The sequence below is a fragment of the Rattus norvegicus genome, chromosome 2 (genome assembly GCF_036323735.1).
Source record: "Rattus norvegicus strain BN/NHsdMcwi chromosome 2, GRCr8, whole genome shotgun sequence".
Classification (NCBI taxonomy): domain Eukaryota; kingdom Metazoa; phylum Chordata; class Mammalia; order Rodentia; family Muridae; genus Rattus; species Rattus norvegicus.
Window position 1 is genome coordinate 210,500,096 of NC_086020.1, and position 27,789 is coordinate 210,527,884.

Sequence of the window (27,789 nt, forward strand, 5' to 3'; positions counted from 1 at the left end):
GAGATCTGGGCAACTCCAACTTTTTTATCTGCCCTCCTGTTGGATCTCTATCTATTTTCCTCATCCATTCGATACAGAGTAGGTAGAAGACTTTCTCAGGTTACAATTAATCATGCCATCACTTAGTAAACATCCCTGGAAACAATCCAAACTCGCTCTTTAATGTAGTTACATTTCCCAGCCTGACCCTTACGTTCCTTCCAGTCTCTCTGCACAGACAGATTTACTGATGGTAAGCAATGACAGCCAGTGCTGGGGGTGATGCGCTAAGACACTATCCAAGCCATGATGCAATGACATCTTAGTAGTATTTCTTACAGGACATGCTCTCTAGCTAGAAAGTATTCTCTAACACTTTTCTCAATTTTATCAAATCATTTTTTGAAGTCGCTTCTACAGAAGCCCTTTAATCATCTGTTGCAGAAGCTCATATGTCACTAAATATCCTCTGTGAATATCCTATACCTTTAAAGTCACTGTAATTTATTCAAACTGTTTTTTCTCTTCAAATTCACAAAGTCAAAAAAAACCAAAAACAAACAAAAAACTTATCTCTACACAGCACATGGTAATAGGATAACATATGTGTTCCTAAGGTACCAATCAGGTTGGTTTTGGTCGTGAGCCGAGCTAGTCTTTAATGGCTGAGCCATCTCTTGAGTCTGAGAACTTGCCTAATATTAGCAAAGAGTTACGTGTTTTCTTCTTTAAGCAGGAGTCGAGGACATTAGCAGGCGCTGTTTTAAAAGGGTCTTCACTTTGCATTGAAGGTTCTTACACAACACAATGGTTATACTGAGCATTAACACCTAAGAGACGAGCCCCTGAAGGATTAACTAGATCAGCACTTCCCAACCTGTGGGGCTCAAATGATCCTTTCATAGGTCACACATCAGATATCCTGCAAGTCAGGTATTTACATTATGATTTATAACAATAAAAAATTAAGTTGTGAAGTAGCAACAAAATTTAATGGTTAGAAGGGTCACAATATGATAAACTGTATTAAAGGGTCACAGCAGGGATCTAGATGAACTCAGATGGGAAGGCCCACAATACTGAGGACAGCAACATACCATCGGCTTGCATTCTGGACTACACAAATTATAAAAAGCAAGCTCTAACCCAGCTAACATTCATCATTCCGTTTTCTGGCTATGAATTCAATATGGCCAGCTGCCTTGGGCTTTTGCTGATATGACATTGTGATAGACTGAACCTTCAAATTGTTAGCTAAAATAAACCCTATCTCCCTTAAGTTTCTCTGCTCAGACACTCTGTTGAAGCAAATTAGAAAAAAGTGAATACATATATGCTCATTTTGGGTAAAAACATGAATAGCAGAGGTAAAAGTGGCGGCCTCCAGGCTCAACAAGACAGCCTTCCGCATGTGTTAGCATCTTGACCTGGAAATACATCATCCATAACTTCAAGAAAACTACTTTCTGTTGTTTCAGCTTTACCATCATAGTATTTTGTTGCAGCAGCAATCAAGAACAATAAAGACTTAGGTACCACTTATAAAGTATAAAATGAAAACAAAAGGTATTCAGAATGTGTTAGTCCCCCTATCTCAGATAACTCTCGATGATTTGGTATTAATGAAAGGAAGATAAAGCCTACTCAATTCAAATACTAATGAGAGAAGGAAGTAGTGAAAATGTTTTGTTCACTGGAAACATTGTCAAGTGTTCCTTACACACCCAGGCACCGTACAGGAACAACAACAGTGAGCTGGAGCTCGGAGAACCTGCCTAGCACGTGCACATCTCGGGATTTGATATCCAGCACTACTAAAAACAAAATATTCAGTGATAACAAAATAATAGCAAAACTCACCTCAGAAGAAAGCTATGTGCACAAACCCAGGAGAAAATGATACAAATACCAAATGCCTATGTGTAAGCTAGCACATTTAAGATACGTATTGTCACTTTAAACCAGAAAGTCAGATAGTTTTATATTTTATCTAAGCTACAAAGTTCACAGAGCTTCTGATTGCTGTAACAATTAATCCCATCAAAAATGGTAAATTCCAAAGTTTAAAAAATGTGAATGCAGCCAAAAAAAGGGAGCATCATTCCTGAATCTTAATGAATTAAATGATAAGCTAAGAGTCTGGTGATAATTACAGAAAATCACGTTTTGAACATGCAGTTGTATTCTAGATTGAAGCATGTGTGAAAACCAGTAATGTATATGGAAGTTGACTGAAATACATTTTATGTCTTTGGATTAATCATTCGTGAAGATTTTATTGTTTTGCAAAACTTAGCAACTTACTGGGAGGGCATTTACCTTTCCACTGCTAAGCTGCAGTGCACAAGAACACTAAGTAGGGTTTTCTGTCCTATCTCAACGATTATTTGTAATACAGGAGATAGACAGGAATAGAACTCTTAACTAAAAGCCACTTCCGTTTTGGGGCTAACATCCTTTTCCATAAAGCTGTGCTCAGACTTGTTAGGAAGAAAGCAAAACCCGGATTCACCATGTATAAACTATAAAAATATAAAAGTTAATAAGACATTTTGAGCCTTGATCACTAATAAGCCACAAATGATCTCTTACTCAATTAAAGGGTCTGTTTTTTAGTCACGGATATACACTTTTGCATTTGCATTTAGAATTTATATGTATAGGTAACGAGCAGCCCCCTCTTACCAAGCTGTGACTGGTTCCCATCGGCCATTTGTATCAGAGCACTGTCTTTCTTATTGTACAAAATCTTCACGCGCTGCACATCGCCATAAACACCTTTTTGTGGAGCCACAGAGAGGTAATCCAGAAATGGAATTAATTTTATGTGCAAGTCAGCTAACAATTCTCTCTCTGACACATCAATGAAACATTCAGACATCAACATGATCACTCACTCATCCTCACCAGTTACACAAATGAATAAAGAAGAACAAGATTTGAACAGTGAATTTTGAAAAGAATAATTTTTGATAAACCCTCAAAGCTATGTGAATGATATTAAATTAAAAACCATGCAAAATAAATCAGCATGCATTAAAACAAACTTTGTGTCTATGGAGAGTTTTAAATAGCAAAGAAAAATAGCAAAAGATTTACTATTCAACTTTAAGCCAAAGTGCTAGCTACAAATAAGAATTAAGGTGAAACAAAAAAATCAAATCAATAATAAAAGTATAGTGCTAACAATAACATACCGAAGAGGGTAAACAGACTTTGGGGCGTAACCATCTTTAGAAGGAGAGAAGAGCAAGCAGCGTAAGACAAGAAGAGAGAAGAGTCGAGGAAGAGCGGAGATGAACAGATCATCCATAACGAAGGGTGGTTCCCGCAGAATGGTGAGGTGGTCATGGATCATGGTTCAAGGCGGTTAATTGGGGCAAGTTGGTCCGAGGAACATTTGTTCAAGCACAGAAGCATGAACATAGGGAATGGAGACAGGGAATGAAGACAAGGACAAGGAAAATAAAGGATAAGACAGGGAAGGGAACGGGCATTTGGGAGAAGACAAGGAAAGGGGAGGTGAACACACAGGGAAAAGGATGAAATGGGGAAGGGAAACAGCAATGCAGAAGAAAAAAATAAGGAATTGGGGAACAAAAAAAAAATAAAATATAGGTCAGTACATAGGAAATGCAGGAATTTGGTCAGAAAATGGTTGGTTTATGTACTGTACAAGAAAAACTGAGCAAAATGTAGTCATCCAAGACAAATATGGGTAAAGTACATCTCTATCAAAGAGTAAATACAGCATTTCATCTCAACATAGGGAGGGAACACATGCATAGGAATTTTAAACTTTGAACTTTAACTGCATAAGCATGGCTGGTTATGAAATGCAGGCAAGTCTTAAAGGCACTCTGATTCAAACACTTAGCATGCAGAACTGTGAATAACAGTACTAAATGACAAAATTAGGTTATATCTATTGTTAACAGAGGCCAATCAAAAATGAGACAAATATTCAAATTAGACATCATAAACTCGATACATTTGAGGGTCCCACATTTCATACCAGCTTTCATAGCAATCAAAATAAAATATACCAGACATAAAATGTACAACTGAACAAAATAACAGCAACTTTATTTAACAAAGGGGGGCAGGGTAAAGTTGAAATATATATATTTGTAGAAGACAATGACTAAAAACTGCAAAGAAAAAATTACTAAGAAAGACTGGAAGAGTGCCTCGTCAAGATCTTTGGAAGAACCTTCAAAGAAAAATGTATTAGAGTAGTTCACGTAAAATAAGATTAAAAAAAATGCAATGACACATAAGCATGAAATGAACAAGCAAATCATTAGAAAAGGCAAAGAGCAAAATTATTGTACAGTTACACTTGCAAAATTAGGTCACATTTGCCTTTGAGAACAACAGAAAAATAAAAAGCCAAACTACGGTACTTCACCATATTTTTCTTAGGAAAAATAGGTAGCTATATTAGAATATATATACATATATAAAGATATATGACTGTCTAAAGAAACAGTACTAACTAAACAAGTACGGAGATTTTATTCAGAAGCAGAAATACAAAAGATATTTTGGCTAATGAATATACATAAAAAGAAAGGCAAGTGCAAAATGAAATATGAAAAACTTTCACAAATGAAATGGAGATGAAAAAGCCATTAAAAATTATTTCACTAACCTCTTCATTTAAATTGCTAACCAACAGGACTGTGTTGCCACCAGCTGAGACTCCAGGCATGCCCACTCGGCCAGCGGCAGCGGCAGCAGCTGCCGCAGCAGCATTAGGAATAGCCAAAGGACTGAGAGCTCCTGGGACAGCTGCAACAGGAAGCCCTAATTTTAAAATAAAGCATATTTTACGAAACACACACAAGTCGTTTACAAAACCAATTTAAGCACAGTGGCTGCGTGGCTTATGCTGACCGTTCCAAATGGTTCCTGTAAGTTAATTTTTTATGATGTTTAGAAAAATGTTTTGTTGGTGTGGAGCAGTTATAGAAAAATAATTGATTTCAACAGCCATTTATTATTTGAACTAAGGTACGTACCTGTACAATGTTAACATATTACATACACGATAGTCCTTTTTCTTCCCTATGGAAAAGCTAACAGAGCATGAAAAATAAATGTTCACTCACTTCCATGATTACAGTGAGAAAGGTAAGTATAACGAAACCTTTACAACAACCACTCAACCCACTGCTACATAAGAAACAAATTTGTTTTCCTATAAAATTCAGCTAATACAGACAAATCCACCTAAACAATTCATAGAAATGTCCTAAAGAAAAATCACATTGACAATTTGCCTTCTCAATTTTATACTCAAGTAGAAACAAAAGGAACCCACTTTCAACCTTAAAGTTTTATTTACCTAGTATTTATTACTTGCCGATAAGTGCAGTGCAAACAGTATGGATCTTAGACCTTGACTGAGAATGGCGGCAGCACTCGACTTAAATGTCATGGAGCTCGTGACACACTTGCGGAGACAGGGCCCTTCACTGTGGTTTGTAAAGTCACTGTCTCTCCCTTTTATAGTGTTCTTGCTCTTGTGCGTCACTCCAGTCTACTGCTACCTTCATGGTGAAGATCATATTCTCTTGTCAGGCTTAGATGGATTTATAAAGACTAGAATGAACTTTCACTGAAGTTTCAAGAATTTAGAGAGAAAATTTCTAAGTTTCTATGTGAAAAAAGTTCCTTCAATTTCTTCATCACTCGGGTTTTCTTCTTCCTCTGTGAGCACTCTATCACTAAGATGAAGATTCTGGGTTATAAAATTGTTCTGGGTGAGTATATCTGGCAGTTTTTTGTTGACCTTCCTTGGGAGTTACTTTTTGTTTCAGGATGTTCTAACTTAAAATTAAGAAGGCTAAAAATAATAAAACCAAGTACCATCATATGTTTTGAACAATCATAACACAATATTCTTTTGCGTATTAACAACCCATTTTATTTCTACTTGTATGTGGTATGTGTGCTTCATAATGTTAACTGTGCACGGGTGAAGACAGTGCTGTCTTTGTGTTCTGAGCCACTGTCTCTCGGAGGCTCAGTGGCTCAGGTGGGCTGGCTGACAATAGGCTTCCACACCCCTGACCCTGGCCAGGCACTAGGGTTCCAGGGGTGCTGCTGTTCTAGGCGTTTTCACCCAGGTTCTGGGGATCTGAGCGTAGGTCCTGAGGTCTGACATGACAGTACTTTGTTTACTCGCTACCTCATCTCCTTGGCCCTGGCTTACTTCTTCTTATTAAATACTTCTCATCACACCTCACAGGTTATTTTCATTTATCATTTTTTTGTCAGGGGACACAGACAGACAGACAGACAGACAGACACAGACACACACACACACACACTATAGATACCCATACTCAGTATTTTTTTCTCTTATATTCACTTGGTAAATGACCTCTCCTTGCTTAGAAACAAAGTAATAACAACACAAGGGAAACACCCAGCATTTTTGGGCAGTTTGGCTGACAATACAATTATTTAATAATAGTAGAAATACCAGATGTAGTAATTATATTGTCAAATCATTTCTTTGTTTTAGTGGCTTTAATTGGCTACCTCTTGGAAGAAAAAGTAATTTAATATGCTGCTAAACTCTATGGTCTTTATGAGACTTCAGAACTATTATTGGCAAAACTAAAAAAACAAGACCAAACTCACCAACCTTACTACACTACCAGCGACAGAAAACAAAGGTCCATGTTCAGCCTCACTCTCTTTCATACAGACGTCAAGGACAGTTACTTTGTAAGCCCTTTTCCCCACAACACATGAAATTAACTTCATTTATGTGCTATTTCGATTCTAACAGGTAAGGAGAAGTTTTCAAGGCTTCTAAATCAGAAAACTTTCACTGAAAACCCAACCATAACACAAAAATAAAACAATTTCAAAAATTTTCAAAGCCCTCCTATTTTCTCTGTACATCTAGACTCTTAGCATCTCCTGTTTATGATTCAGAGTTCTCGGGCTCTGTAACGAGGCTAATAAAAACTGAAACCTCTTGGGTTCATGTCTCCCTTTACACCTAAAATTACTGAGGAAAACAAGCTGGACTATACCTATTGATTCTTACTATAATAAAAGTAAGAGCAAGAGAATATATAATTATGTACTCTGTCTATTAGCCTTAAGGTAATATAAAAATAAAATTTGCAGACCAATAAGAACAATCAAGAATTAAAAGACAGTATTAATGTGAGAAATTTTGATTTTGTGGACCTTCACCAGACATCAAGAGATTCCCTACAATCTTACAAATAGTACCCTTAATATTAAAACGTACTGAGAAATTTAAAAGAATGCAGAAATGACATCAAGGAATAATTAAGGTATACAGTTAAAATTAGACTACTGACAGTTCTAAATCACTTATTTTCCTGTTGCATTCTCAAAAAATTAATCATTAAAATATTAAGATTTCACTTTTGGGGGAAATTTTCTTTCCCCTTTTAAGATGTATTTTCCGCATGACAACAATTCAATAATTAACAAAATTATCAAATTCAAAACTAATTGAAAATTTATTCAAAACACTAAATTTTTAAAAAAAGTTTAAAAAATACTCCAGGTTTTTACATCTGAGTTTTATAAGAGAGCAAATTTGATTGATGTTAAATACTTAGATAAAGCTTTAGGTCATAAAATGTCATTAAATTAAAAGAATTATTTAAATGAACCTAAAATAATTGTGAATTAAAAGGCAAATATAAAGACAGTTTAAAAGTCTAAGCTGAATTATAATAAATATTACTTTTTAATAAAGTAACTGTTCAATTTCACCCAAGAAAAGTTTGGGTTCGAAACAGAAGGCAAATTATGTCAAAAGAACTGCAAAATGATGTCCTAAGTCAGCTGCCATATGGAACCAGTGACTCTCAGGAGCTACTGGCAAACACTGCTGCCTCTTAATAACATGCTACGCTCTTCAGTTACTAAGGAGCAGGAAAACTACCTTCACTCCTACACCAGAGGCCCAGCTTAAGCTTTTATCAGACTTGAAAGCCTCTATGGACAGACTTCAGCTTTTTTCCAAATATTCTTCTCTGAAAAATTAATTCTGTCATCACACAGAAACTTTTTAGATTTTACGTAAGTACTTGTGGCAACAAGAAAACCTACAAAATGTTTTGCAATGCATTAGCTCATCAATAAAAATGCAACCTCTACATAAATCCATAAATGTTAACTCAATTTTATAACTGCTTCTTGTAAAACTTAAAGTACATCACATGCATAAGTTTTAAATTTTGGCAAGAGAAACTAATTTTAATGATTTACAAACTCTTTAGCGCTAAGTACATTAATACATCTTCCATTATAGTAACATGCAACTTGAAACTAAGTACTACGAAAGATGTTTATTTAAGCTTTCAGGCGATCACATGTGGTTAAGAACCCCCCTTTAGGTCACTGCTGGTGTTAAGGTGGAGAGGAAAAAGAGGTAACAACGTGAAAGAGAGAAGTCACATGGGGAGTAAGTGGGAGTGGTCATGACTATCCTTTTTCAGAAATCTTGTCTGAAGAACCACTAAACAATTCTTTCACAAAACCTCATCCAAGAACCTCCCACTGGACTCCACTTACAAGTTTCACCTCCGTTTACTAATGTCACAGAAGTTGACCAAGTCTCTAGACATCCAAACTATTCCTAGCTATTTTTTTTAATTTTTAAAAATATTCCTAGTGTTTGTTTTTGTTTTCTTTTTTTTTTTTAATATTCAAACTATTGCCAGTTTTGGTCCAAACTTTCTATAAGAACATGATAAAAATTCCTTCTAGGTTTCCCAATGTTCCTAAAAAAAAGGCAATTATTTTCTAAGCTTCAATATTTTTCATTATTTCTTGATCCAATCTACAATCGATTCCAGAATTTTAGCTTGAAAATCAAACGCTTATTACATGCGAGGCACTAGGAAACCCTTCATAAATGTCATTATATTTAATCCTCACAATAGCTGTAGCTGGCAGGGACTGTCACCATTATGCTCATTGCAAATGTGTAAGCCAGACAGTGAAGCTACATCAGATTTCCAACACAGGAATGCTGGACTTCAACATTCTGACTCCAACTTCATCATTACAAATTCTGACACATGCAAACATTCCCTCTTGGGTAATGCTTTATTTATCACGCCATTTCTCCTTCCTATGACAACATCTTTTGGGCATTAATTTACTGTGGATTTTTTATTTTATTTTATTTTTTATTTATTTATTTATTTATTTATTTTTTGGTGTCGTCTACTTCTTCCAAGTATGCTTCGTACTTATGTGGAAAATCATATGGTGCCTAGTGCACCAGGAGTGACTGTGGAGGTAATGCCATTACAGACATCACTTTCCGTGTTAGGGAGTGGTGGCTAAGCCAGGGCTGGTAACTGTTAGGCAGTACTCTACGACTGAGCTATCTCGCAGTCTTCACTTCACCTTAATACAATAAGACGTATGCATGTACTTCCAAACTCTTACTCCACAATTTAATCTCATAAAGTAAAGCAAAGTTTTAAGTATTAATTTCTACCTTCTAAATTCATAGCTCCCTAAAGCTCTTGCCAAAATTCAAACTAAAAGTCAGAATTCTAGATTAGATAAGGAATGGTGGCGCATGCTTTTAATTCCGTTCCGGCACTTGGAAGTCAGAGGCACATGGATCTTTGTGAGCTGAAGGCTGGCCGGATGCTGTGAAACCTGGCCAGGCGTGGAGGAAGACAGACGTAGAACTCTAAAGTCCCTTCTGTCTCATAGATATCGTCACATTTCCTTGTTTATAAATAACTACCATTAAAGTATCATGCATTTACAGTTATTTTCCCACATTTCGCCATTTCCTGTTATCTTAGACTCTTTGAGACAAAAAAAAAGAAAGAAAAGAAAAAGAGAAAAAGAAGCATCCAGTACTCCTGTTTTTAGCTCCCAGAAATAACCATGAAGCCAGTTTCTTAAAAAAATAAACTGATCACCCTCACTCAATTACTTGGACAATTGACAGGTCCTTTAGCAAAGGTTCTTAACATTTTGGATAATTATAAAGTATTTTCATGAGATATAGTTAGAAAATGCTTGGATGTTTATCTTTTGATAAGTTTTTGATGCTAAGAGATTAAGAATTCCAGTATTAAATTTACATTTCACAGGTTAACATTTTCCTAAGATCTTGTCCTGTAACTCTTTGTAGCATCATCTCATTCATATTTTCCCAATTATTCTATGTGCCATTCAAAATATTTGTCCCTCACAAAACACAGCTCAGACTTTGTATCGTATTTGCTTATACTGTATCTATGACTCATAAAACCCTGATTCTTCCTTCCTTTGGAAGACATATCAAAATATTTCTGATCATGAATCACACATTTCACTCTATGCAAAACAGCATTACATTTATTTACCTCTAATCAAAACTATTCTTGGCAATCACCTCCCACTAGAATACAAAATCTGTTAAGATCAGACACCTTGGCACTCTCCTGTTCAAAGTAACATGAAAAAAAAGCTCTAATGGAAATGTTCTGTATGTGTCTATGTTTTCCCACTGATGATACATAACCATCACCTCACGCCGTCACCTCACGCTGCACTGCTTGCACACAGATGCAATGTGCATCTTGAGAAAGTTTGTGTGTTTTACACACTGCATCTGTACTTGTCATCTTTTAAAAATACATGGTTTCTGTGTTATCATGCTGGTGGGACAAGGTCTCACTAGGTGGTCCAGACAGATCTTGAATTCCTGGCACTCCTGCCTCAGCCTCCCAAATGGGATTACAAGTGCACATGACTATAGTGAGCTTACAATTAAGTCTGCAGCCTGGATTCATTTTAACAAATTTTCTCTAGTCAAAGGCTAGAACGGACTGTTACAGAATTTGCGCTCTTCAGGATTAAAAATACTAAATCTTCTTTATTCTGTTCTGAGACTATAGACTCATGTCATGACAGTTGTTCCCCAAAAAGAATTAAGACTTAAACATTAAGAGTTTTAAAATTCAACTACAGTTAGTTAGACCAAAAAATTAGACCAAAAATCCTCATTTTCTCAGACCATATCTGAATATATATCATACACAAACAAGATGCATTAAGACTGCTCCTAGAATAAAATGGCACCCAATCATACAGTAAGTTTTCTAAGTTACTGGAGCTTTTCTAAAATAATGTTTAAAAGGTATGATGCAAGTCAGCAAGTCATTCAGCAACAGTATCAAGTATTATAAACTATACATTAGCTATATTCAGTATATGTTTATAGAGCGGGCAGCACAACTGCTTCATAGTCTATCATGATACAAGTTACTAGACAGCATTTTTTACCTATATTGTAATCTTATGGGAGAATCTTCTCCAAATGAATCTATCTCTGACTGAAACACTTAGTAAACTGCTGTATTTTAAATGATTCTGCTGCAACAAATGACATAAAGAACTTTAAATAGAGGCAGAATCTTAAGTAATTTTTCTTTAAACTGATACTTTTCTAGTTATTCTACAGGGAGAAACTATCCTCAAAAGGATCTGTCTAAGTATTTCACAGTGGAGTCAAATGTTTAAATAGAAACTAAGAAATGCACTGGAGACAGGACAGAGAATGGCTGCCAATCCCTATATGTACCTAGACTCATTGTCTACAACTCTTCACTAGCACTTCATTTTAAAAGGTACTTAATTCCAAAATTGTCTTAAAAATGGAAAGGAACCTTTACATTCACAAGATTAACAAGCAGCATTTCCATCTTTCTAAGCATCTGTTCTAATGGTTCAGTAGAAAAATTTACAAGTAGCAACCATTATGAACAAACTAAAAAACAATAATCTTCAAATATGACAGTAATTCTTATTTTTTGAACATACACAGATAAAAGAACTGGTGCTTACTAGCATATAATCTAGAAACAATGAGAACAGCTCTATTGCTTACTGCTACAGTGCTCTCACTTGCAGTTTTTCCTCCTGGTGCTATTATAAAATACATAACACGTATATTGGAATGTCTTGTAAAAGTTGTTTAAAATTTTCTGCATGTTACAGAATCACAACAAAGGGAACCAATGGCAAACGTAATTTCAGAAAATGCTTTTTAAAAAGTGGAAAACTGGATAGCCATTGCACTAAACTGAGCTCCATAGAGAAAGCACAGGGACAAGCGAGAACCAGACAAGCACTGGGCAGCTTTGACATGCGGAGGAAAATCATCTAAACACGGGCAAAGGCGATGCTAAGAAGCCGAGAGACAAAATGCCCTCATATGCATTCTTTACGCAACCCTGCCGCGAAAAGCATAAGGAGCAGCACCCGATGCTTCTGTCAACTTCTCGGAGTTCTCCAAGAAGTGCTCAGAGAGGTGGAAGACCATGTCTGCTAAAGAAAAGGGGAAGCGAAGGTTGACAAGGGTCGTTATGAAAGAGAAATAAAACCTACATCCCCCCCCCAAAGGTGAGACCAAAAAGAAGTTCAAGGACCCCAATGCCCCCAAGAGGCCTCCTTCGGCCTCTTCTTGTTCTGTTCTGAGTATCACCCAAAATCAAAGGCGAGCATCCTGGCTTATCCATTGGTGATGTTGTGAAGAAACTAGGAGAGATGTGGAACAACACTGACACGGACACAAGCAGCCCTGTGAGAAGAAGGCGCCAAGCTGAAGAAGCACGAGAAGGATATTGCTGCCTACAGGGCTAAAGGAAAACCTGATGCAGCGAAAAAGGGGTGATCAAGGCTGAAAGAAGGCAGAGGAAGATGAGGATGATGAAGAAAAGGATGAGAAGAGGAAGATGATGAATAAGTTGGTTTTAGAACAGCTTTTTTCTTGTCTATAAAGCATTCAACCCCCCGTATATAACTCACTCCTTTTAAAGAAAAAGATTGAAATATAAGGCTGTGTAGGATTTGTTTTTAAACTGTACAGTCTTTTTTTTGTATAGTTAACACACTACTGAGTGTGTCTTAGCTAGCCCTGTCCTGGTGGTATTTTCAATCCCACTAACCTTGCCTGGTACAGTCTGGGTGGTGTAAACTGGCATGGAAAGCAGGTTCTCGGTACACGCACAAAATTAGTTATATATGGGGACAGTGATCTATTTTTGTTTTGTTTTTATACTTTTGGTTTTCTTTTGTTTTTTTTTTTTTCCCCATCATCAGTTGTCTCTGATGCAGCTTATACAAAGATAATTGCTAGACTGACAGAAAGGCACTAAAAATAATCAAAATAATTTTGAAAGAAAGTGACAAAATGATGGAAAGATGTTTGTAATACTTAATATAGAGCTAGAGTAAACAAGGTAGTAAGATACCACACACACACACACACACACACACACACACACACACACACACACACACACACACGACCAGAAAATATTTGAAAAATTATTTGAAAAAGAACAGGTATAATGCAATACAGGTTCAGTCTTGGTTGAACTGGAAGAATTAGCTAGTGTAAAACAAGAACAAAAATTTTACTAAACTTCATTCCTCATATAAAAATTAACTCAAAATTGGTAAAGGTAAGTTTTAGTTAATTCTAAAACTCAAAGTGTTAGAAAAGAGGCTACTCCTTCATGATCCATCCCCACAAAATCACTGAGATAAGACAGTAAATCAGACCTCATTCAAATGATGGATCTGTGCCGTGACAGGCTCTGTGGAGGGATAGACAGACTCACTTAGGAATGTTGTCTTATGTGGACGTGCTAAGGCCAAGAAACAATGTGGACGTAGGACAAAGACGTGAAGTAGGACAAAGACGTGAAAGGGACAGGACAGGAGGGACAAGCAAGGAAAACAGTCACGTTTATTATGGCTAAATAATGAACTTTTACTACCTCAGTCACACCTGGATCTTTTTTGTTCTCACAATTATGATGAGAGGTAATACATAACCTTCTGCTATTAAGAAAATATTAATGCTTTCTGATTATTTTTTTGTTTTTAGGATGCATTCCTTTGGAAAAAGAAATATATCTAAACGTGTATAAACTTTGATTAGCTTTGTTAAGTCCTTTGCCCGGTTCCTTCTTTTTTGGAGTCAGAGGAAGGGAAACTTTGTCAATAATTACACGTCAATAAACTGTGCATCAATGAATTACCAGGTTACTCTCTTGGGGTACTAGAGCCTGGAAGCAACGGTTTCTAAAGTTAAAGCAGAGATTGGGACTAACCTATCATATACCCTGTACTGACTCATAAACTTGGCAGGAATTAATGCCTGTACCATTCATTATTAAAACAATTAAATACATGCAGATGTTGTGTCTAGCAACTCTATTTGTTAGCAAAGAAACTGAGGAATGAATAGGTCTCCTCTGCCTTAGGGCTAGGCTGAGTCATCAAAGCATATGGCCACAAAGGTCTGAGGTCCTGGGTTAGTCTGGGTTAGTCTCCATTACTGCTTCCAGCCCCAAAGGTAGAGGAAAGAAAGACCAGAATTATCTTGCACACACCTGATGACACGTTAAAGATCTAGCTTATTGAAGGGGGAAATGTCGAAATTTTGCTAACTAATGAAAAAGGAGGAAAATCTTTACAAACCCCTCACTCTAATAAAATACACTAAGGCAGTGGTCACTAGTAACTAGTAATGGGTAAATACTAACCCATTAGCAGGAAACTAGAATGAACTTCATGTTACCATATAAGTCACAATCACTCTCCAGCATAACTCCATCAGGAACCAATAAGAAACCAGATGTTACATGTCTTCTCCCGAGATGTAGTTAAGCCCAAATACAGGGATAGAAGGAACAGTGCTATGGGGAAACAACGAGAGCAATGTAAACTAGCAACTTTCCTAAAAGCAACACATTCATTTTTTTTTTAATCAAATCAATAAAACTAAAGTTGGGGCAGAGAAGAAAGCTTATCAGAGTATAAAAAGAAGTGACACAGGTAACAACCAACTCCAAGTATATCTCTTAGAATCTTGCTCTGCACAAGGCTACCTTAAAATAAAAACAAAACAAACAAAAAGCCATGTTAAAAAAAAAAATACAGGAACTAGCACAGGAGCCTGAGTTACACAGTGAGATTCTACCTAAAAAGACCAAACACAAATAAATACTTTTAATGATAAGAAATTTTGATGCAGGCTAGGTATTTGGTCGCATTAAGAGATCGGTGCTAGAAGCCAGGAACAAAATCATATAGCAATGGTCAGACAATCTGCAGAGGGAGAGAGAGACCTTGGAACATTCAGCCCAAAAGGTATGTCTCACCTCTGGGCTCAGGAAACCCCACAGAAGAGGAGGTGAAAAGGGTTAAAAGCCAGAGAGGAAGAAGGATATCAAGGACACAGATCCTCTAAATCAGGAGAATCAATGAGCACAGACTGAGGGAGGACCGTGCAGAGGGTCTGCCCACACAGGCCCTAGAACTGCAAGCAGAAGTGGACGTATGTTTCAACCCCACCCCAGAAGCACTCTTCAACTGATAACCTCTAGGCGAATGAGAATTAATTTTCTTCAAGGGAGCCCCACTGAAAAATCAAACTACTCTTAAGGGCAGGGCTCACGCTCAGCAGTAGATGGCCAATACAAAATGAACTCCGTGTCTTTAAGAGGGTCCCTGTCTCGTGTTACAGTCTTTAACTCCTTTTAATTTTGATTTTTACTTTTATAAATTTATTTTTTCTTTTATTGCACTACATGGCCTTTATGTGGTTTCAAGTTTTGTACTTTAATGTGATTCCTGAGTGTATGAACAAGTAAGTTTCTGTGTCTATATCTGTTTCTTATGCCTTTTCTTGGCTTTTTCTTGTTAGTTTTGTCTTATGCTGATGTAACAGTTTTTGTTTTATTTTGATATTAGTCTTTTTAGTAGAACCTTTTTGTTTTCTACTGAGAAAACAGAAGTGGATCTGATTGGAGGAGGTGGGAAGGAACTGGGAGAAGAGGGAGGGGAAGCATAATCAGGATATATTATCTGAGGAAAAAGCTGTTTTCAATAAAAGAAAAAATAAATTTAAAAAAGAGAGAGAGAAAATCCACTGACTGGTTTGGTGACGCAGGAAGACATGGAACCCTAGCATGCAGGAGGCTGAAGAAAAAACATTTTGAGTTTGAGGGTAGTCTGTTCTACACAGCCATTTGCAAAGACCAGACTGGAACCAGACCACATAGGGAGACTCTTGTTTCTATTGAATTAATCAGAAATTCCTGATGTGATAAATTATGTTTTGGTAAGAAAATCTGGGATATTGTGGTGATAGTTAAGATGTGACTTTGACTTCAAACACAATAGGAAAAAAAGTAAATCCATGGTGATCAGCACGGATCCTATTACAGGGATGTGGGATTCATTCTAAGACATGTAAGACTGACATATAAATGCAAATTATACAATATTACCATGTGAATGACCCACTCAAAAACCAACAAAAGAAAAGCCTTCCAAAATTTGAAATAAACTTGGTAATTTTAGGATTACAGATAAAAGGGAGAAACACAATAAACCCAGCTTAACAATAAACTAACATTTTATCAGAATTACACTAAGTAAATTATAACATGAATAAAAATATTAAAATACTGTGCAATGGCTATTATGTCTTTTTATGAGGACACAATAAATAACTACAAAAACTCTAAAATGTGGTATAAAAATTCCAATAGCAGTTAATTTTCAACTTTTGCTTTACTAAAATATTTTGAGATATTTAAAAACATATGAACGCCTTAGGCCCATTCCCACTGGTTTTCCGTGGTGACTTGATAGCCAGCACATTTGGAAAAGCACCAGTACACGAGGAATACAAACTAACCCTCATGAGCACTGTTTTCTCTCCTCAGTCATCAACTGCTCATCCCCTGCTGCTATCAGCTGTTACTCTAAGAATGGGTGTTATTTTATTCAAACTCTGTTCTTTGATGAATTAGCTGCTTTAATATTTTAAAGTGACAACATGATCATAAAAAAATCATTTCTAGCAATTTTCTAAGACTATCCACCTCTTAATATATTAACATCTACCTTGACAAAAATTATAATGCCTCAATTTATAATCAATAATTGTGACCCCCTTGTTCTCTGAAAAAGGTATATGAGTGAAAAAATAGACTGCCAAACTTATGATTGTGTATTTAGATGTCACGTTTCTAAGCATCTACAGAGTACTGTGTTTTCCTTCTCTGAGTAAAGTACATTTTCCAAAACACTGATTCCTAGGAGGAGGCAGGGAAACCAGGTGGAAGTGATAGTTTAAAAGAATTAGCGATTAAAATCTTTCTTAAATGTAAGGACTCATCAAAGCAGCTAAATATAAGAAGTAAAGTGAACCCTGTACACGTGAAAGAATATTGAGGTACACATAATCGTTTTGGTAAGGGGTACTGTAGCAGTTATCTCAGCAGTTCTGCATCACAAAGACTGACCAAGAAAGGAATCTCGCCACTATTACTTTGGTTGTACTCTGAAGTCACGATAAAATATCCTAAGAGGCAAAAGATAGAGAAAAGACAGTTATTTCACAATGGTGGCAGCAATGGAGCACTAGATGTCCCTGGAAAGTGTTTGGAAACAACTTTTCAGAAACACAGCACTGAGCTGGACATAGAGCACAGACTTATACTCTCACTACTTCAAGACTGCAGCAGGTGTTAAGGCAAGATCAGGACCTTAATTTTAAAAGGACATAAAATTAAAATAAAAAGTGAGAAGCTATTAAAAATACTTTTCTGAAAGGTAACAGTCCTAAAACAAGTTGAAGACTCATCTCTAAGTCACTAACTTGTAAGTCCTTTGTAAGAACTACCTAACACACCAGCTGAAAGATTCCAGACAAATGAAAATTTTTAAAGCTTCAAAGCAGTTTATAATTAATGATACATTTCTGCAATAATTTAATATGCCTTTAAAAAAGAAATGAAGCCATGTATAAAAACAATACTGGTTTCAGCACTAGTACAATTGAGGCAAAAAAAAAAAAAAAAAAAAAAAAAAAAAAAACAAGAGTACAGGGCCAACCAGGAAGAAAAGCAAATTTCTAGCAGCGCTCTCCCCACAGTGACATTGTCTCAACCAAGAAAGGTGTGCTGACAGGGCAAAATACACCTTCTACACCATTCATGTATTTCAAATTCATACACATCTTCCAGGAAAAAATTTGTAAGGCTATCAATAATCATTAATATTTTTATTCAATAGTTCTAGGAGAAAATAATTTAAGGTAAAAATTTTTAATAAAAATACTTTAATGTCCACTTTCAAAGATTCAATGTAGTGGAGCAGAAAAAAAACAAAAATAACCAATGAAGATTATAAGTATATCCATTATAAGTTACTAAAATTATCACTTCTACTTAATTGTTCTAAATTAACACTTTTTTTATTCTTTAAGCTCTTTTTATAGTCCAGACTTTATCCCCGTCCCAGTCCACCTCTGACTGTTCCACATGCACACCCCCAGCCCCCTCCATGCCCCGTCTCCAAAGGTTAGCCCTACCTCCACCCCCACCAGAGCTCCTCACTCCCTGGGGCCTCCAGTCTCTTGAGGGTTAGGTGCATCTCCTCTCACTGAAACCAGACCCGGCAGACCTCTGCTGTCTTATGTGTCAGGGACCTCACACATCGGCTGGTGTATGCTGCCTGGTTGGTGATCCAGTGTCTGAGAGATCTCAGTCCCCTACCCAATACCTGATTGTTTACTTTCCTTAAAAAAAGTCCAAACTTTAACTGGCTAATCTGAACGTACCTCATGTGAACACCATAACTTACAGAGTCTATTATTAGCAGTTTTGAAAGATAAACTTTCAAAATCATTGGAAGACACTTAAAAGAAAAGGCTATGAAGGTAGAACAATGAAAACAAGTAAAAGATGACAGAATTAGGAGAGCAGGCGTAATTCCTCAAATTAACCTGGAACTCACCAATTAGGTTGGTGAATGAGCTCCAGGAATCCCCCATCTCCTCCTTCCCGCCCCCTTCTCTACTCCCAGATGGCCGACTAGTGTGCAGGCTTTTACAGTCCCTGAGATTCAAACTTAGTAGCTTCTGGCAACAGAGCAAGCAGTGTGAAAATGCAACAACTCCAGTTCCATGCATGCCAGTAAGGGTTTTTTTTCCTTTACATTTTCTCACCAAAGCCTTAAGGATCACAACAAAGACTTATTCATTTCCCCAGAAACTTCCCAATGACCTCAAAAACTATGCCTCTACTTAGGATCCAAACATACACATAGTTTCTTAGAAATCAACCATGTTATCAGCAGTGCTTTATTGGCACGTTTTTTAGTATTTTACCCGTAACTTTTTTCTTTAAGAAGTGGGACATAACTGTTTAATTTTCTAGACTATAAAAGCTTTGCTACTTTGCTACTACCTACTTTGTTTGGCTATTTAAGGTTTCACTAATGTACTTGGGAAGTGTTTAGAAGAACAACTAAAAAGCCAGAAGCTAAAACTCTATAAGGTCTGTTAACTCTTTCTGTACAAGTTCTACCTAGTAAAGTTAAAAGCTGCCTCTCATTTACTATCTCAACTTTGACACTGCCATTAAAACCTGTGAGCTATGAATCAACCAAAGCTTCAACCATACTGACACTGAAAATCACATGCTGTCAGGAACACTGCTAATACAACAACCTAAAGCATCTACCTACTCATTTTAGTCACAACGAACAGCAGTGCTTGGCGCTAGGGATCGCACATGCTAGTATAAAGGGTCATCAATTTTCTATGTCCTCCTCAAAATTAACCGCAAATAAATGCTCTTGAACACCAGACTCATTTCACATGCACACCAATAATTTTATACATTTACAAGTGAACGTAGCTATAACATATTCATGACAAATATGTTCAACACTCATCTGTTTCTTAAAATGATGGTCATAGACTAAAATTTTAAGAGCTCCTTCTTCCTTTCTCAACCATGGATCTTGGATTCTTTCTAGACAGTAATCCTGATTTAAAGATACTATTACTCGGGGGTAGAGATGGCTCAGTGGACATGAGCACTTATTGAAGACATGGGCTGTGCTCCCAGAACTCACATGGCAGCTAACAACTGTCTGCAATCTTCAGTTCCAGAGCATCAGATACTCTCTTCTGCCCTTCACAGGCACTGTACATGTGTGGAATGCAAACATACATGCAGAGGAAACATCCACACATAAATAAAAATGAAGACAGTATTACAAATACCTAAGTATAATTTCAAAACACTATTCAAGAAAACTATTAAAATTTGACATTATCAGTTTGCTTATTCTAACTTACATTTTCCCCCAATCTTCAGTCAATCAACTTGCAGCTGCTTATGTTACACTGCACTTTATGTAAGTAGCACAAATCCATTGTAGGGTAAAATTATATAACCAAGTCCAAAGGAAGAGCAATACGCATGTTATAGAAAAATCCTCATGTACACATTTTCAACATTTATGGTACACTATACTTTTTTTTAAAAAATTCCATGCACTCATAGACTCTTTTATTTTTATCTTTGTTAATACTTCGCTATTTCTGCATACTGCTAAAGCAATCAAGTTAACCCTAACAAGACACATAAAAACCTCTGGTTTAGACAGGACATCCAATCTGAAGCATACATATTTTAGTTACATTCTTTTTCATTCCAGTTTTTCTTCATTTATTTTCGGGGAGTTGTATGTGGGAAAGTGAGGTGATAAAAAGGGGGTAAAGGGAGATACTTTATAGTCAGGAAGTTAACAGTTTTCTTGTAATGGAATCCATACAACCCTCTGAATACACAAGAACAAAACTCATAAAACACGAACATCATTTGTTAAGGTACAAAATCCAAGTTCACTCTACTTACAGTGGTTTAACAGGCACTTTCCGTGAGCAATGGAGGGAAGGTGGTACAGACAGTAAGAATCATACCTAAAAGGGACGTCTCCTTGGCAAATGCTGCAGCAATAGCTGGGTCTAATGCAGGCTGGCCGTCTCCAGATGGAAGATCAGGTCGTGTATAATCCCTACTTTTATCATTGTTGTATTTTACATTCAAATTCACAAGTTTGGAAAAATCAATCCTTAGGGTACAGCAAGCATTATAAATATTTTGACCATCTAGGGCCTGTAAAAGTGAATAAAATGTATCAGACACCATAAATTCGAAAGTTAGCAAAAACAGGAAAAGGATTAAAGTTTCACACATCAAGCCATGCTACTTTTGTTCTACATGCGTTAGTTTCTTTCACTCACTGCCCTCATTAAATAGGAAATGCTTTTTAACTCTAAAAATTCTACCATTTCATCAATGTAACAGTTTTAAAAAGAATAAAAGGCTGTAAACAGCTTTAAAAAATAAAACTGTTAACAGTCACACAAACAGCCCTAATGACAGCACTAAAATAAGGTGATACAACTACTAGATACCACCAACATAGGAAGTTGCCTCATACAGATAAATGCAGCCTCAAGATGTGTAAAAATTCCCACGAGATGAAGGAAGAGTAAATATTCCCTAAGATGAGCTGTTGGACCTGTATCAGAGTATCTTGATAAAATTAGAAAAGTCAATTGTCACTCCAGAAAATTCTGGAACTAAGAGTGTTATCTATAGTTAAAAGTCTAGACTTAAGTGCATCAGTGTAAGAACACTACTCGTTTTGAGTATCAGTGCAGCAATATAGAAAATAGAGATGATAAGAGCCAACAAACGTCCTTAAAAGGTTACTGTGGGGATTAAATAAAAGATCATACATGATAAAGTTTATCTTGAATTACTGACACCATAATTATAGTTTTTACCACTGTATATCACTCATTTCTAGCTCAACAATGCATATTATAGTCAAGAAAAACTATAAATGGGAACAATAGCATTAATTTTTATCATAAGAATAAAAATGTCTTGTTAATGGAAAAGTAAACCTCTATAGTTGCTTTAAGTATATTAAGCGTGGAATTCATTAGAACATTGCAATATTCTTTACTCTCTGGAACAATGATCCATCTCAATATACAAAAATTTTGCTGAGCTGAAAAGCAGCAAAAAATTCACCATCAGAAGATCTTAGGGCTGGTAAAAACTAACTTAAAGGCATTTCATAAACATTATTACTCAAATTACATTTGGATCAAGCAAATCATTACACAAAAAAAAGATACCATATAAGAGTAGACACCAAATATATCAACTTTATCAAGATCTTAATGTAAAATAATCCAGCATCCTCCTGTGGAGACATATAACACACTAACAGATAGTAATTTACAGTAAGTTAAAGCATTCCTGTTGGGAGAATGTGAGCCAGATGACAGCATTTGTGACTGCTATGCAATCTAAATGCACTGTGAATATCAGTGCTGCAAATGTCTATCAGAAGATGAGTAGCCAAACTTTACCCCTAGGTAACTAATTAAATATTATCAAGGAGTACATGTCTCATTAGACTGGCATGAGTCACCATCCCTAGGTAAATGCTGACGGTGCTGAGAGAAAATTACTGTATCTACAATAGACTTTTTTTTTAAAGTGTTATTTTAATGTGATATTAAGGCAGAATGTCAAATTACCTACGATCAATGCACCAATTACTACAACACCCTTTAGAAACCTTTGATAACTTCAATTTTAACTTTTAGAAAATATCTGTATTCGTGTAAAAGACACACAGCTACATATAGACTACGAGAGCTAGAAAAACAACCAGTAAAATTTTATAAAATAATTGTGTAAGAGAGGAATCTAGTTTAAGATTATATGAAGGGAGAAAAAAAATCATGTTGAAAAAAATGATGCAAGTTTCATTTCGAAGTGTATTTACAATCCCAAGAAAGAACAGTGCTTCACAAACCAGTCCTATGGTGGGTGCAGCAGCCAGAACAGTGATCTCACTACAGCAGACACCAGTCAAAGCTCAAGATTATGTGTAGCAAGCAAAGGTTCTCAAACAGTCCTACTTTCAAAGAAAGGTTAGACACTGCATACAAACAATTAGAAAAAATTGGCCACAGTAAACTAAAATTTACAAACACAAGCATCCAAGTAAGGGAAATGTTCAAACAGAACACACAATTACAAGAGCAAAATGGGATGTGCAGTTACTCCAGTGGCACTGTTTACATGGAACTTGCATTCTTTAGGGAGGCTCTAAGTTCCAAGTACTCTTAGACTTTAAATAATAATTAAGTAGATCAAATCAACTGTTTAAAACATAAAACTTATAAACATGAAATGCAAAATGTAAAAGCCAAAAGGTAATTAAGCAACTTTAAGCCAACTGTCAACAAAGTACCGTCACGTTAAATTTCTTAAAACATCTTAAAAAAAAACAGACTCCAGACATGATTTTAGTGCTACAAGCATCTGAATTTACTGTTGCTGTTGCTTTCTTAAAAGCTAAAATGTAACCCCCAAGTATGCTAAAACAAAATGACAATATGAAAAAGATTCTAGACAACACAGCACCATTATCTAGTGTCTACAAAAAAACATACACTTCATGTATTTCAAATAAAAAGCAAAAGGACATTTGCTACTCACGCGTTGTTGTTATAACTTTGCTGCAAAAAAAAAACCTTTAAAACTGGAGTATTTACATGCTTCAGTTAGTTTTACACATTTCAATGTTAACATTGTTGAGAAGCCAAGGAAAGAGCTTTCTTGCCTTGCCAGTATACTGCACGAGTTTTCTTACAAATGCGAAGACCTTTACTTTATGGTAATTAGGACTGCTGCAATGGCTGCAGTTTATCACCTCAAATGTCAGCGCTCAATAGATGCAGCAGCAATCAAAGGAGACACAGTATCCACACAAACTAAGGGAAAACTCACGTCTCTTAATAATTATAAAACCCATTCTAATTCCAACTACAAAGTGAAGTTCTCTGTGAAGAAACTTCTAAACTGAAATTTGATTAAAGAATAAGAAACGAGTAAAAGTGAAGAGAAAAGCAGTAGCAACAAATGAAATAGCACACTGTGAGCCTCAAAAATCAGAGAAAGCACACCTAAATATTTAAAGGCTGTCACAAATGGAAAATTAGTAAATGAAACTTAAACAAGCAAACATTTAATCTCCTAAACCATGCTAAGCTAATGACTACAGACTTTATCCTAAGGACAAAACATAGTCACTGAAGGACACTGAGAAAGGAAGTAGTATGCCTAAGTTGACATCACATGTAGTCTGAAAAAACAAACTCACTGGGAATGACCTAAGATCCTGAAGTAGTAGATTTCAGCCAAAAGCCATGAGCCTGACTTCAGAGGTTGTCCTGATCGCTTGGATCAGAAAACCTCTATGCACTGTTGGTCAAAGACAAGTAGCTTGGAAAAGTAGCTTGTGTCAAATACTCTACCAGTAGCAAATGGACAGGCTGCTCTTTGACTTCCATCTAAACATCTGTGTCCTTAAGTGTCAGTGCCAACTCTGGCCTAAAGAAGCTTCTTTTGGCAGCAAGCAACAGCTAACTACAGACACACCAGTGCTCAGCACTAAGAATAAAACTCTATCCCTCTCTCCAAGGCTCAGGGACCATAACAGAATCTAAGAGCCAAGTGAAGGGGGAATGTTATCAAAACTCTCTTCTGGGCATGACATGATACTGCATTCTTGAGTGCTTAGCATCTGTAATTACTTGCACAAGAAAGATCTGTACAAGACTACACCTGCTAACATTCCATCAACAGAAAAGAAAAGGGTAGTGAGAATCTACAGGCATTTATGGTTACTAGGGAGAGACATTTTCTTCAGTAGTGGAGGTACTAATAAGCTGCACCTCTGGGTGGTTTAAGTGAGAATGGCTCTCATAGGCTCACGTTTGAATACTTGGTCCCCAATTGTTGAAAAGGATAAAAACAAGGCCACCAATATAGTTTTCTGTAAGTTGTCTTGGTCATAGTGTCTGTTCACAACAATTAAAAAGTAACTAAGACAGTTGCTCCTGTAATAATCCGTCACATTATGTTCCTGGAAAGGGATCAACAAGAGTGGTAGGAGAACAAGAAAAGGTAATTAATAAGCACGGGTGTGATTAAAATATATACAGGTATAAATGTTACAATGAAACCTATATGTTTAATTAAAACTAACGAGAAAAAATATACAGCATTACTTTTTTTGAACACACAAAACATTCTATTAGCATCAGGACTAAGTAAACTATAGCTACAAATATGTGCTTTTGTACATTTGCATAAGTAAAAAAAATTCCGAAACAACTTTTTGAGTAACACCTGTTTAAAACTAGGGAGGTAAGAGAGTCAGACAGACAAACAGGAACTCAGGAATCAGAAGCAATGTCTGGAAACAGGATGGAAGGAAAGAGTAATGACTCCCAAGTTTTCTGGTTTGTTAAATAACAATGACACTGGCATTTTGCACTATGAGACACAGGGGACACTAGGAACCACAAATTGCAACTTAGAGGACAGTCTACGTTTGAAAGTTTAAAAGCTAGATTCCTAGTCTGGGTCTTTTGGTAAAGTTCTGAGCTAGAAAACAAAAGCACTAGAGATAACTAAGCTGTGTGAGTCAAGTCTGTCAGACACAAGCAGAATGTCAAGGGGAAAGACAACTGAAAAGAAAGGAGAAATCTAGGGGAAAGTATCAGAAACCAGGAGGAAGAAAAATTTTAAGAAAATGGGGCCAGAGTGTCAAATATTACCCACAGATTAAGATAAAAACTGAAAACGACTACTGCAATTACACTACCTTGATGACCACTAACAGTATAAATGGTAGTTTAGGCAACTATGGATGAAATCAAATTACTGTGCACAGAGAAAAGAGGGGGACAAAAGAGGTAAGAGCAGAAAAAGACAACTAACTATAAATGAAAAGAAAGAAGAAAGATGAAAGAGGATGAAGGGACATGTACGGCAGCAGAATTGAAGTACATTTACTAGAAACTTGAACATATTTGAAATTATTATAGCCTAAGGAAGGAAGCAAGAAGGAAATTTATGAATCTGTTCTTTCCTGATACTAGAGAGGTGATGAAGTATATATGCCTTCTTTAAGAGAGGCATAGTTACCTAAACCAACGTGCTAAGGATTAGATTTTGCTACAAACTACTAAAATTCCCATTTGACTTAAAAAAAAAAAATCACAAATGAGAGTGAAGACCCTGACTGAGTAAAAGCATCATCCCTAACTCTGTGTAAAACAGAGTACTGCTGACAAAAAAGGAATGTGAAAATATGTCCCCAGGAAGAACGACTACTAGTGATGACACACAAATGTAAAACATTCTCAATTGTCAGAAGATAGGATGCTATGTAATATTCTCTAGGTACACCCTTGATAAAAGTTAAAAAAATGCAGACTGCTATAGTCATCAAAAGGCATGACAAGAAAATAGAACAAGGAAGTGTTGTGGAAAGTGAATACCGTTCCCTTCACTAACAGGGTTCAGCTACCAGAATGTGTACTTAAAAGTGTATTCCTCTTAAAATTATCCCTTTAGACTTCTGTAAAGAAAACTTCAGTGAGTGTATATAAATAGTCATAAACACAAGCACACAGAGTCAGATGCTTATCTACACACACAAATATAAAAACCAATTGTGATACTTTATCATAATATTAAATGATAATTATAGATTATTTTAGACAAGATACATAAACTTTTTCTGTAACAAATGCAACATAAATTCTAAACAAACTCAGTTCACTGATCCTTTGCCAATACCTTCCTCTGGATCAAGCAGGTAAGAGATACACTCAGACACAACCCAACACACATATAAAATACACATAAAAAATGTGCACAATTTACAAATAAACACCTTTGACATTGTGGAAAATGCCATAAAAACCAGAGTCTTTAGTCATTTCCAACTGTATAATCTCATACCACATTAATATAAAAACTTTACAAATACAGGAGGCAAGACATGTGAAGCAAAAGTATTTGGGGCAAGAAAGAATTCTAACAGTTGACTGCTGTCTGGAAAGGAAAGCAGAGTAAAAGAAGATTTTTACTCTCAGATAACCTGAGAACAAGTAGGTTAAGACTGAAATACCTGAAAAACTGATAAATAAGTCCCTCTTTAAATCTTAACATTGTTTTATATCAAGAAAGTGAGGAGAAGGGCTGGGGATTTAGCTCAGTGGTAGAGCGCTTGCCTAGCAAGCACAAGGCCCTGGGTTCAGTCCCCAGCTCCGAAAAAAAGAAAAAAAAAAAAAAGTGAGGAGATGCTTATTACAATCATGCCATTACTGCTAACAGAGGTTTTGCTATTGCAAGCATGTTAACTGGTCAAATCTGATACTATAGGTCAAAGGAAATCAAACAATAAAAAACCGGTCCAACTTTCAGGTGGGCAATCTTGACCTGGAGAAATCAATGAAATACTAGAGAACATGATTAGTATAAAAAAATAAGAGAACCAAAAGTAAAAAATTAGGTAAGACTAAGATTAAAAACTGACTTAATAAGCTTCATAAGATTACTTAATATTAATTTTTAATGATTTAATAATGAAATAACATGACAAAAAAGTTAAACAGAAAAGAAGAATTGAATAAATTAAACAGCTTTAGGCATTAAGAAGCAACGAGGTTTATGAATTTTCAATAATTTTACTTCTCTATAGTTTCTTAACTTATATATCTAAAAATAATTTAAAAGATAAATGGTATAACTAAAAAGCAGACTAAGAAACTAAATACAAAACATAAAAACCCCCACAAACCTGTAAGACACAATGGAATTAGAGCTGAGCAGAATACTGAAGTACATGAACCAAACTACCTTGAAAAGTCACCGTGAAGCTCCTACCAACACAATCCCACGGTCTCAGCAAGACCAGAGCTGACAACCTAACTGAACAAATACACAACACAAGCCTAGGCTACAGCTGAGTATAGCTATAGTGGTTCTCAGAACTGAGTTGTAAGTTAAACTAATA

General features: G+C 36.1%; 1 protein-coding gene across 6 annotated transcripts in view; it reads right to left on the bottom strand.

Annotated features, from left to right (window-relative positions):
• Window positions 1-27,789, bottom strand: part of Ptbp2 (polypyrimidine tract binding protein 2) — a 60,888-nt gene that overhangs the window by 2,486 nt on the left and 30,613 nt on the right. For 2 of the 6 annotated variants that reach the window (XM_006233238.5, NM_001005555.1), the window contains exons 8-11: window positions 20,804-20,999; window positions 4,634-4,773; window positions 3,177-3,210; window positions 2,665-2,757 (exon numbers count right to left, since the gene is read on the bottom strand). In XM_006233238.5, coding sequence (XP_006233300.1) covers window positions 2,665-2,757; window positions 3,177-3,210; window positions 4,634-4,773; window positions 20,804-20,999 — 463 coding nt within the window. Of the gene's footprint in view, window positions 1-2,664; window positions 2,758-3,176; window positions 3,211-4,633; window positions 4,789-20,803; window positions 27,666-27,789 lie in introns of those variants that run through there. The other 4 variants (XM_006233237.5, XM_006233236.5, XM_039102435.2 and 1 more) reach the window with 3 other exon arrangements.